The following is a 12266-nucleotide window of genomic DNA, read 5'->3' as shown; positions in this document are numbered from 1 at the left end:
CAGCACCCATCACCACGCTCACACACCCCTGCAGCACTGAGCACACAGAGTCCCCGACCCCACCACAGCGCTCACACACACGCACCCCTGCACGGAGCACACAGCACCCCAGCACCCAGGAGCCGGGAGGAGTCCCCACCCCCATCACCATGTTCATGCACATGCACCCCTGCAGCACCGAGCACACAGAGTCCCGGACCCCACCACGGCACTCACACACTCGCACCCCTGCACGGAGCACACAGCGTCCCCGCCACCACCATCACGCGCCCACTCATGCACCCCTGCACCGAGCACACAGCACCCGGGAGCCGGGAGGAGTCCCCACCCCCACCACGCTCACGCGCACGCACCCCGCATGACGTCCCCAGAAGGGAGGGAGGAAGGGCCTGCCAACCTCTAGCTCTGCCCTCTTGACCCAGGCTCTGCTGCAGTGGAACCCCACACCTGTGCACAGGTGGGCTGCCCTCCCTGCGCGCCCTGCCCTGCTTTCCGGCCCGGTGGTGCACACATCCTGATTCCAAGGTGCTTGAACATCATTCAGATAACGACATAATAGTAAATCTGCCCCAAGTCGGAAGGAGCCACCAGCAGCCGGCCGAGTCCCACTGTGGTGGTCGTACTATGACTGCTGACACGGATGGTCCTCCTCCTCCTCCTGACACGGGAGTGTGGGGGCTGCCTCCACCCTCCAACCCACTCCACGCGGCTGACACGCAAACCTGCCACTCGGGCCCGGGTCTCTCTCCCCCGCTCCTGGTGGGCAGACGGCACCCAAAGGAATGTCCTGCAGGCGGCGCCAGCCTCCTGGCCAACGGCGGCTCACCCGTGTCACCGCACAGGCATCTCTCCTTCCCTCCCCCCCTGCGGCCAGCCGTCTTTGGCGCGCACCTGTTCCCCTCCGCTCAGAGCCCTCCCGGGGTCGTTCTTGGGCCGGTGGAGAGCTTCCTGACTGGCCACACTGGAGTATGTCCTGGAGGGCAGGGCTCTGTTCTGTTCCCGCTGTGTCCTCCCCCGGGTCACCAAGTCACCCGCAGGAACACAATAAAGACAATGAGCGGACATCTCTCCATCTCCCCTCCATCCCCCACCTTGCTACATAATCCCTTCCTAAAGCAAAGACCCAATCAAGTCACGGCGGGAGGACACGTGCTGTAGGCTCGCGGTGCCGCTAGAGGACGTGAAGCTCCTAATCAGTGCAGTTAGCGGGCAGGCCCCACCTGCCTGTCCAGCATCCTTCCCGCCCCATCTCTTCTCAATCTACCTGCCCTCAGGGAAGGCGCCCCCAGCCACTCCTTGTCTTCAGTACAGGCCCCTCCTCGTTCCGCGGCTCAGCTTCTGAACACCTTCCCTGCCTGGAAAACGGTCTTACTGCTTGAGACTTAGCTGGACCGTCCCCGTCCATGGGAGCCTTCCCTGCTCCTCCCACGCCCCCAGGGTCTCTGTGATAAAGCTTCACCGTGGACACACCACACCATGTCGCGACGGTGCTTCCATGGGACGCCGGGGCCGCGGGCCAGCACCACTGAGTGTTCTGTGTGTGTGGTAGGCTACACCTTCTCAGGCCACAGGAGGCTCTGTAAACCCAGCAGAGTGAACAGAGCAAGCTTCCATTACTGATCTGTTGGCGATGGTTTTGATCCCTCAAACCTTACACTTCTGTTAACGCTCTTGATCCTCACAGCACCGTGGGAGGCAGAAGCACCATTATTCCCATTTCACAGGTCCTAATAATGAAACTGAGGCAGCGATCAGGGGGCCATCCCGTAGCTAGCTAGTGGGCGTGGCAGGAACACCGGCCTTGTGTACATCAACTCTTGGCCTCAAGACATCAACACATACCCACCAGTCATCACGACAAGCAAGCGAGCACCTCTCATCCACAAAACAGTGGTGTAAATGCAAAAGCGAAAGGAACAAACCAAGTCCCCCATCACCATCCAAAGGGGAAAGGCCAGCAAGGCTTTGAAGTCCACACAGTAATTCAGAAGTGGGTTGTCCCACAGAAGAACGGCGAGCATGACCTAAACACAGCGGTGGCCCCAGGCAGCCATCGAGCACCTGCTGTCACACGCGTCTCCCGAATGAAACTGGTAAATGCATCGTGGCCTTGGGTCTGAGCTGAAACTGCGTTAGGTCACAGCAGGGGGCTCATCAAAGGACTGAGATTAACCCCCGAAATCTATCACATTCTTGCAAAACAAGGTTGTTTCTCCCTAGGACAGAATCAGCATCTTCTGAGTTTGAGGGATTAGGGAAGTCCGAGGGATCCTCCACATACAAGGAACTGAATGTGGAAACCAGCCAGGTCCATCCCAACAATGCACATGTACGGATGTGAAAGGATCCACTGTAAGAATGGATTCTCTTTCTTTCCGCAGAGAACTTTCCTGTTCCTGGCTCACCAATGCGGTCATGTACATCTTTCACAAATGCAGTCAGACCAAAGAAAATAAGATCTGTCTGTGTTTTGTTACTCTGAGGAAAAGGAATATAGTGCCTGAGTGACCCTCCCCGCTCAGCTCGACTCCCACACTGGTAATTCCAGGACATAAAAGTCACCAATTTCAAAGAGAAACATCAGATAACAAGGTCAAACCTTCATTTCCAAAAAAACCTTACTCATCCTCCCTCTTGAAAAGCTCAATTTATTGGGATAACGATGAATGATCATTGATCAAGTTTACGGGCTCTGCAGCCCCCTCCCTTCTAAGAATAAAAATCCATTCCCAGAGCCTGGGCCTGCGCGTGGCAGGCGCACGTGTGGTCTGCCCACAGCCCCTCCCGGGACCCTCGGGGCCTTCCCTCCAGAGTGCAGTCACGGAAGCTCACCCGCAAGGGTACTCCCAAGTGCGCTGTCATTTCCAAATAACATCAGGAATTATTTTGTTTTACTTCTCTGATGTTCCCAGTTTACCTCGTTGAAGGTTAATAAAGCAACCACAATACTCTCAATTAAGAAGCCATTTTAAAACACTCTTAATTCCACTTTGTGAGCAACTCAATTATTGGTTTGTGGATAATTCCTTCTGCTTCCGGTAGTACAGCAAACTTTTCCTCAAAGCAGAAGAAATGTTGGACCAAATCCTTCCCTAAAACTTAGTGTCTTGAGCTCGGACCATCAGACATGTCTTCCTGGACAGTGACCAGCAGTCTCAGATTCATCAGCTACCAAACCCTATTCTTACCTCAGAGTTAGCCTTCTGGAGGGAGCGCCTACTCCCACGTAGGACCCTGGGGCACAACTGTCCTTTTTCGCTTTGATATATACTAACCACGGTATCATGTGCATCACACAGCTGGGGAGACAGGTGTCCCGGCCGGGCCCGCAGGACACAGAGCATGACCCCCCCGCCTGGCCCCTAACCCGCTTTGTCTGACTCTTCTGACACCTTAGGGGACCCACCTCGCTGAAGATGTTTCTTCAAATTAAAAAAAAAAGAAAGAGGAGAGAAAAAATAAAAATCTCCTCATCTTACCAGGCTGTCAGGAAAATCAAAGGCAGGGATAAGGTTCACGTGAAAACACCTGCAAACAACACAGTAATCACATAGTAACAGAAGCTATCACTGGCGCTCGGCCAAATCACAGGGAGCAGGGCCTCGGGAGGAGGGCCAGAAGCTGGAGGCTACAAGCAGAAGGTGGGGCCGGGGGACGGCCGCCTGCAGAATCCCGGACTCCGTGTACCCACCCTGTGCCCCTCAGCGAGGCTGAGCCAGACAGAACACGGGCCCCTCAGCCCACCTCCTTGCTCCCGGGGCTTCACGAGTTTCTAGCTGCTTCCCCTCCTCCCTTCAGAGCTCAAGGCTCGGGCACTCCAGCCTTCACTTTGTCTTGGGTGGTGGGGTTCCGTGTGGTTGATTTGCTTGTATGTTTTCCCCTTTTCGGTTACAAGACAAGAATTCCCTTAATATCAGGGTGGGGAGGGCCAAAGGCCCTAAATGTTTGGTAACTCTGGCTTAAAAAGCAATGCTCGCCTTGAAATACAAAAAAAAAAAAAAAAAGCATCTAGCAACAGGGATTTCCACGCCCACGGGAAAAGCTTGTATTAAACATAATCTGGGTCGCCGTGCCTCAGTAACCGGCTGGGCAACCCTGAGCGAGCTGCTGGATCTTCTGTGCCTCAGTTTCCTTGTCTGTAAAACAAGGGTCAGTAGCTGCCAGCCTCAGTCAGGGGCCATGGGGACCCAGTGAGCTAATACGTGTAATCGCTGGGCGCAGCCCTGACTCGGAGCAAACACTCTTCAGGTTCCCAGCCGATAGCACGGTTACTCATGATTCGCAGGCCCACCCATCGCTCGGATGGTGGCCGGCCCCAAACTCTGCCCCATCTGTTTCCAAACGTCCGAGCTTGGCAACAGGTGAACAGCTCATTCTTGTGAGAATGGAACAGTAAATTGATAAAATGCTCCTATCTGATAGATGAGATTATGTAGCTGGTGTATCTGTCCCAATTGCTGTGGTTGGTTTTGGTGAAATGTGACTAGAAACAAATTAGAAAAACTATTTTTCTGCCTCTTCTTTCCCTGAATTCAGAGACAAGGATCCCAATGGTCTATTTAGATGTATCACTGCTATGTGTAGTTATTCCAATTGTCAAGCATCAAATGGACTTGCAAAATAAGACAAGGATAGAGAAAAGTAGCCTGGGAAAATCACATTTCTCATCACTAACAACAAATAATACTAAGTTTCACAGTGAATTAAAAATATATGTGAAAAAAATAATTTTATGCAAGCATTTTGCATCTGAGCTTCTGAGAAGAAACCAGCCCTTACTTGTCAGTTTCCCTGGGAGCAGGACGGCATCCCCTCGCTCTGTATCCCCAGGGCACACAACAGACACTTGCAAAGACCAGGGCATAAATGTGAGCCAGAGAATCGGCTTTAGGGAGAGGTCGGAGCCCGTCACATTCCAGTAATCACGGAATCAAAGAGTGTCAGCGATGTGGGAAGGACTGAGCCGAGGAGAAGGTGCGCACCTGCCCAAAGCCACGTAGCTACTTAGCGGCAGAGACTGAACTTCACCGGGCAACTCTGAAGAACGCAGCCCCTCGTGCTGCAGCAGAGCTTCCCGGCTAAGGGCTAGTCTCCTGGCCTTTTGGAAGCTTCTGAAATATGCCTCCGACGCCAGGAGCAGAGACTGTGGGTGCTTTTCTTCGCGTGTCCAATCAATATTTACTGGAGAGAGATCTTCACCTACACTCGTTACCCACAGGAATTAGAGACCAACAGACTCCCCTCAGGCCTCTGAGAGCAGAGACTTGCTGCTTGTTGTAGGAAACCCTTCTCGTGTCTCCAAAAGCTCTCAGATTCCACCTCGTGGATAAATCGAAAGAGTTTCCATGCTGCTCACATGTATTAAGGTAGCCTTTTGCTGAAGACACATACTTTGTAGCTTGAGAAGTTGGGACTTTCGCTTGCAGATTAAGCGCACTTTGAAACCGTGACTTTTAGACATCGAGTTGGATGAAAGCTCCCACTCTACCAGGTAAGAAACCTTCTCGATGAGACTCCACCGAGACGCCGGCATCGTGGAATCAGTGAGCCAGGCAAAGCACATGTCACCCACTGCAGGCACACCGCCCAGTGCCACGGCCTCAGCAAGACCTCAAGGAGCCTCATTCCCCGGCACGGGTGCCCTAACTCCGACCCACAGAGAGGGCAGCTGAGTTGAGGGCGCAGGTCGGAGATTTGCAAGCAGAAAACGGAAACCAAGCAGAGCTCAGACGGTATCACGCACCTGCCCTAAACCCCTCGGCAAGTGCTCACGGCCTGCAGTGCGATGTTCAGAATCTTCACCGGCTTCCAAGGTTCTTTACAATAGGGTTCCAACCTATTTGTCCTCCTTACTGTCCTGCCTCCTCATGGGTCTGCTGTTCTAGATCAGCCCTGCTTTCCTGGCTCCCCGTGGGTGTGCTGTTCTGGATCAACCTGACCCTCCTGGCTCCCCATGGGTATGCTGTTCTAGATCAGCCCTGCTCGCCTGGCTCCCCAATGGTGTGCTGTTCTAGATCAGCCTGACCATCCTGGCTCCCCTTGAGTCTGCTGTTCTAGATCAGCCCCGCTCTCCTGGCTCCCCGCAGGTCTGCTGTTCTAGATCAGCCCCGCTCTCCTGGCTCCCCGCAGGTCTGCTGTTCTAGATCCTCCCCGCTCTCCTGGCTCCCCGCAGGTGTGCTGTTCTAGATCAGCCTGACTCTCCCTGAACAGGCAAGCACATGACCGCCCCCACACTTTTGCACAAGGTGTCTCTCCCTTTGCAGGACTCCAACCATCCCTCCCTCAGACCTCAGCCTAAGGGTCACCTCTGCTCTAGCACCTTTCCTGATTTCTCCTCCAACCTCCGAGACCACCTCCAAACGGACGTGGCCTCAATAGCCATGAAACTGGCACATTTGTGACCACCCATGGTCATTATTTTCTAAACAGTGTGACAGTAATTTGGGACTCCTTTCCGTTGTCAATCAACATCAGCCGAGCATCTCCTGTGTGTCACATGCTGTGCTGAGCACCTGAAACACAGAGGTGAATAAAGCCCGGCTTCTTGCCTTCAGTGGGCTTACCGTCCAGCGGGTGAGACTGACCCATGAGGGAGGGTTACACTTAGCGCAATGAGAGCCCAGGTGAAGGGACAGCCCAGTGACCAGGGAAATATGAAAGAGATTATGGCACTTGAAGTTGTTTTGAAGTGAAACTTGTTCATTGGGCAAAAAAATAGGGAGTAAGAGAGGGTTGTTCTAGGTAAAAGAACATTGTACACAACAGTGCTTGGCACAGGGTATGGTCGGGCACTCAGTATTTCCTGAATGAATAAAGCAAAGGCCTGGAAGCTTCCGGCGCCATCCCCTGCACTTATGCATACCTACACGGTTTCCGTCCACACACCAACCCCTGAAGTAAGGCAGCACCATCCCCGGTTTACAGGTGAGGACGCTAGGCTTCCGAAGTCCAAGGCCCCAAAGCTATGGAGTCACAGAGCCTGGCCTACATTCCTCACAACACAGGGATGTGCTAATGAATCTGCCTTCAGGGACGGACTTACAGAGCAAACTCTGAGCCCTCATCCCTGCAGGTAAACACCCTGCAGGTCTCTGGAGGGAGAGAAGCAGCTGAAACCACCCTCCATGCAGTCCCTGGGGACGGCGGGTCCTGTGTCCCCCTGTAAGCCTGCTGTTAGTCCTCTAAGGGTATTTGGTCTTAGTGGCCCCAGATGAGGGCCCTCTTCCCTAACCTACAAAAGACAACCTGGAAAGAGCCACCCAAAAGTCACCTCAAGCAAACTCAGGCTCACAGATTCTCTCCTAGGACTTGCAGAATTGAAGTGAGTCTGCCTTTTGAGGACAAAGCATCTCCTTTTTGATAGAGTTCTTTACCCTCTTCGTCTGATCGTCTTCTTAATTTCTCCCTTTCTAGCTTGGGCTTTTTCTGTAATACGCGCATTGGACACCTGTTTTTTCCTCCTAGCTCAGACTGTAATATCTTACTATTGTGCTGTTTCTTTTTCCAGTGAAAGCAATCAAAAATGAAAATCCACAATTTAAAATAGTATCTATTAAACATGCATCTTTTTTATGAACGAAAAAAAAAAAAAAAGGAAAGCACTCTGGGAGGGCTGGTTTTCAGCTCTGTGCCTCCCGGGAAGATTAGGAGGCCTCTGCTTCCCCCCACCCCCGCCCAGGCCCTTGCATTTGGTAACCGGGAGTGATTCTAGGGTCAGAAACAACATGTTTAAGGATGCCTCAGTCTAAAGCACCGCTCATCAGAGTAGTCTTGAACCATTAGCCACACATCACCTGGGAGCTTGTCGGAAATGTGGAATCTTCTGCCCCCCCCCGACCCCAAACCAACTGAACCAGAACCTGCCTTTCAGTAAGATACCAGGTGACAGAATGCACGTCAAAGTCTTAGCAGCACAGGTCTAGAATTAAGGGATTTGCTTTTATTACCATCCAGGAGCCTCCACGTGAGTTTCTGCCCTGATAAAGAAGTCTCTGTATAGTGTACTCCACAGAGCACCCCCACCACCCTCTCCACCCACGCTGTTTATCCACAGAGGAATCGTGAAATAATAAATACTCTCCCAGGAGTCACCCTCGCAGCCTGAAGGAGTTCAATATGAAACAGAGGTGGTCCTAGCCTTTCTGCGGCGTGTGAGTGCCTGAGAAGGAACAGCTCTGAACTGAGGGCTGACAGGCAACCCCTTCCTCCCTGCTTCTTCTTCGGCCTGGATGCTGGTGCCTGATGTCTTCTCCCTTCGAAGAGGGGGATAAAGGACTAATGTGAGCCCGAGGGGGCCAGGCGGTACACCGAGCTCTGAGATCTTTCAGGAGAATCTCTGTGAACATGAACAGCAGACCCAGGAACACAGCCCAGTTTGAGAAGCTCACACGTCCAGTAAAACTGGTCAAGAGCCACGCAGATGAACCCTGACAATCCGTCATCTACATGGGAGAAATGGACCGAGGGGATGGAAGGGTGGCATGGACCGTGTTGGAGGGATCGAAGCTAGAACCAGGGGAAGTGAAGAAGGAAGGGAGAGGCCCACCCCCACTCGTGCTTTCCTGCCCACCTGTGCCCACACACCCGAGAAGCAGAGCTAATTCGGAGCAGCACAGAGGCTCCAACTAGAGTCCCGCAAGCCGCACAGCCGCTGGCCTAGCCTCCCATTTGACCTCGACCTCTGGGAAGAGGACACCCACCTCAGAGACGTTTCTCTAGAACTACGAACGCCCAAAAAGAACGCCCAAAAAGTCACTCCTTGTTAGAAAACCAAATAAAGCCAAAACCGGGTCCCTAAAGCGAAGCAAGTGTCCTCTCATTAATTTTGAGACGTGCACACCCAGAAAGCTCCCTTATGCTCCGGACATCCAGATCTCTCCGCACAACGCCCGAGTTCTGGATTGCTCTGCTTTTCCTCCCCCACGTTTACCAGTTTGCCACTCATGTCTCTCCTTGTTCACCTTCACTCTCTGAAACAGCAATATTTTAAACAGGAAATAGTTTATTGATAGCAATCGATATCTGCTTTTCCTCCAATTATCATTTATTTATATATGAACAGTAGTTCAGCTTGGAAACGTGAGTCTGCCCTTTCCCAGGTCCACATGAGCAAGCTCTCCCAGAAATCGGGAACGGACACCAGTGCGCTCCCAAATGTTCCCGGGGACTCCATCCGTCCTCCTCCACCGCGGCCCGCGGCCCACAGAGCCCCCTCCCCCAGAAGCCAACATAGGGAGGCTCAGCCCCTGGTGGGGACCAAGGCTATCAATTTTATTTCAGCCAGCTTCCCCCTCACACACGCCCTTGACTGTATTCTCCTGTAAATCAGACACGGAGAAGCGAAGCCATCCTCCAGAAGCGCCCCTGAGGGGACCCCTCCGCGCCCCCGCCCCCCCCGCGGGAACCCCTCCGCGCCCCCGCCCCCCTGCAGGAACCCCTCCGCGCCCCCGCCCCCCTGCTGGGACCCCTCTTCGCCCCCCCACACACACGCAGGGGTGCGGGAACTCACCACCTCCCAAGAAACGAGAAAGTTAACTTCCCGACAGACAGTCCCTCCGCCAGCCTGGCCGGGTCCTCAGACCTTCCACACTCACAAGGGGAGGGGGGGGGTTCCTGGCAACTTGCCCCGGCCTCTGTCTGACACCTGACACCTGGCCTCTCTCCGCTGAGGGCACCGACGCGGCGCAAGGCCCCCAAACGCGCGCTCAGCACAGAAACGCCCTCTCCCCGTCTCTGGCTCTCCGGTGGCCCAAGTGAGACGAATGGGCCGGCTCACTGTGCCCCCTTCGGAGGAGCCAGGTTGCGCGGCCGCTGGGCAGCTCCAGGCACTATGCGGCGGTGTGTGCGCCCCGGGCGCGCCGCACCCAGGCATAGGGGGACTTCCGGGGGTCCCGGCGGAGGGTGGGCTCAGACCCGCGCCCTCCCCCGCGGCGCGGGCCCTGCGGTCACTCACCGCCCGTGAGCTGTGCGGGGCCGAAGCACAGCGCCAGCTGGATCCCCAGGACGGCGGCCAGCAGCCTGCGGGGGGGCGGCGGCTGCGGCGGCGGGGGTTGCTGCTGCTGCAGAAATCCGTCCCCCGGGCTCGGATTCATTCCATGATGCATCTTTCGTCCACGCACCGCATCCGGCTCGCGGGCGCCTGCAACCGGGAGCGGACGCGGCGGTGCCCGGGCCGCGGAGCCGCGGGGCCGCCCCTCCTCCGCCCCCCCCCCCGCGGGAAACCCCCCCACCCCCCCTCCAGCATCACCCCGCACCCCCCACCCCGGCGCGCGCAGCGGGAAGCAGCGCCGCGGGGCGCCGCGCGGGCGGACGGCGGGGGAGGGGCGGCCGGGCCGGGGTCGCGCGGGGACCGCGGCCGCCAAGTCCTCAGCCTCCCCGCGTCTCCTGCAGGACCAGCACTTTTCCCCCGGCCTATGCGTGTGACTCTTGGGCATCTCGCGGCGCGGCAGCGGGTCCCCGCGCGACCCTCCTCGCCCCGGGTCCTGCCCCGGGGTCGCGGGGGTCCCGGCGCCGCGGCCCCTCCCCGGCCCGCGGGCTCCCGCGCTTACCTGCGGGGCTCCTCGGGCAGCCGCCTTCCCGCCTCCGCCGCCTCCCCGCGCCGCTCCAACCCGCATCTGTGCGCGACCTCTGCCGCCGCCGCCGCGCGAGCCAGACGGAAGCCTCGGCGGCGCCCGCCCCCCGCCCGCGCCCCCCCCTCCGGCTCCCGGGGCGCTCGGGCGCGGGGGGTGGGGACGCCGGCCCGGCCGCGCGCCCGCCACCTGAGCTCGCGAGCCCGGCGGCGCGGGCGGGGGCGCGCGGAGCGCAGGGGCGCGCACGGGTACGCGCCCTGTTGCCCGGGCCGGCGCGCGAGGGGGCGGGGCCGTCGCGGCGCCGTGACCAATGGGAAGCCCGCGCGCCTGCACCTGCCAACCCCGCGGCCTGTGCCGCCCCCGACGCGCGGCGCGGGACCGAGTCCGGCCTGGGGCTCCGGGCCCGCCTGCGCGGCCGGGCGTCTCCCACCCCCGCGGAGGGACCGCGACACGTCCGCCCTCGGTCCCCGCTAAGGCTCCGCGTGTCCCCTTAGGGCCCGCGTGGCGACCGAGGCGGCTGAGACTCTCCCCCTCCCCGCGCACCCCGGCATTTGCCCTTCGGGATCCGCGGGGGCGCCGAGCCGAGGCCCTCGCCTTGGAGGCGCCCCGGCCCCTCCGGGCGTCTCCGCTGTCTGCGCCCGGGGCCGCTGTCCCGCGGGGAAACTGGGGGGGGGGGGGCGCGGCCCGTGCAGCTGCAGAAGGCTGGGTACCCGGAGAAGGGAGGCCTCTGGAGAGGTCGCAACCCAAGGGGGTCGGGGTGTTTGCTCCCAGTCCTCAGGGGGGAGGGTGCGCCTCCGCGCGCGCGTCCCGGAGCGCAGCCCGGCACCCGCAGCGGTGCGGCCCGCTTCCCCCCATGCAGTTCTCTGACACCCGCCGCCCCCGCTACCCCGCCAGAGGCTGGCCGCCTTCTAGTTGAGGGGTGGACTAAGGAGGTGGTGCGGGCAGACGGCACTTCACAACCAGTGGCACCCCATTATTCCGCAGCAAACCGTGTTTCTGATACCACCACCAAATCATCCCTTGCTTCTATCGACTTTCTCAAAACCTCAAGTACTGATGGTCGTTGGGAAATTATAGTTTACTGTGCCGTCTTTTTACTGGGAGTAATTTTAACAAATTCTTTCAGAAAAGGTTAACTTTTAGTAGATAAGTCAAGCTCGGTGTTTGTATTTGTTTATGATTTCTCAAATTGAGATGGAAGCTTTGCACACAGTAGGTTTGACTGGCACAAGCTCATTCTTGCTAACCTCGTACTGGGGGTGGGGGGTTCGGAATCTGAGTTGGGCACCCTTCCACACTTCCGAGGTCCTATAACCGACCTCTGCCTTTTGAATACTTATTTCATTTTTTTCTCAGTAAATTTTCTAAAGCTTTTCTATTAGCCATCAAATCAACAAAGCTGAAAAATATTTGACCGTGCACATGTTTTAGGAGATCTATGTACTACTGAACTCTGTTCTCCAGCCAGAGTGCAATCCATTTGTACAGAGACTATCAGGATTCAAAGGAACACGCATGTTTTTTTGGTCCAAACACAGGGTCTATGCTGGAGTCCCCTGACATTTCTAATAAGCTGTCATTCAGCCTCATGGAATACTTCTTGCAGAAGCCCGTTATATTTGCCAGCAATGCTCTTAGAAAAGCCTCCCCAGCAAAGCTTGTTTCTGACCAGCACATGACGGGACTGACAAGTTATTC

The 12266-nt window shown here is 56.6% G+C and overlaps 1 protein-coding gene across 3 annotated transcripts in view; it reads right to left on the bottom strand.

Annotated features, from left to right (window-relative positions):
• SUSD4 (sushi domain containing 4) overlaps positions 1-10667 on the bottom strand; it is an 85844-nt gene extending 75177 nt beyond the window's left edge. For all 3 annotated transcript variants that reach the window (XM_032393921.1, XM_032393919.1, XM_032393920.1), the window contains exons 1-2: positions 10548-10667; positions 9953-10138 (exon numbers count right to left, since the gene is read on the bottom strand). In XM_032393921.1, the coding sequence (XP_032249812.1) occupies positions 9953-10103 (151 nt within the window). In that variant the 5' untranslated portion in view covers positions 10104-10138; positions 10548-10667. The remainder of the gene's footprint in view (positions 1-9952; positions 10139-10547) is intronic.
• Between the last annotated feature and the right edge of the window lie 1599 nt (positions 10668-12266).

This window comes from Phoca vitulina, unplaced genomic scaffold (assembly GCF_004348235.1).
Source record: "Phoca vitulina isolate PV1807 unplaced genomic scaffold, GSC_HSeal_1.0 scaffold78, whole genome shotgun sequence".
Classification (NCBI taxonomy): domain Eukaryota; kingdom Metazoa; phylum Chordata; class Mammalia; order Carnivora; family Phocidae; genus Phoca; species Phoca vitulina.
Note: the sequence above shows the minus strand (reverse complement) of the source record. Positions and strands in the feature narration are given on the sequence as shown.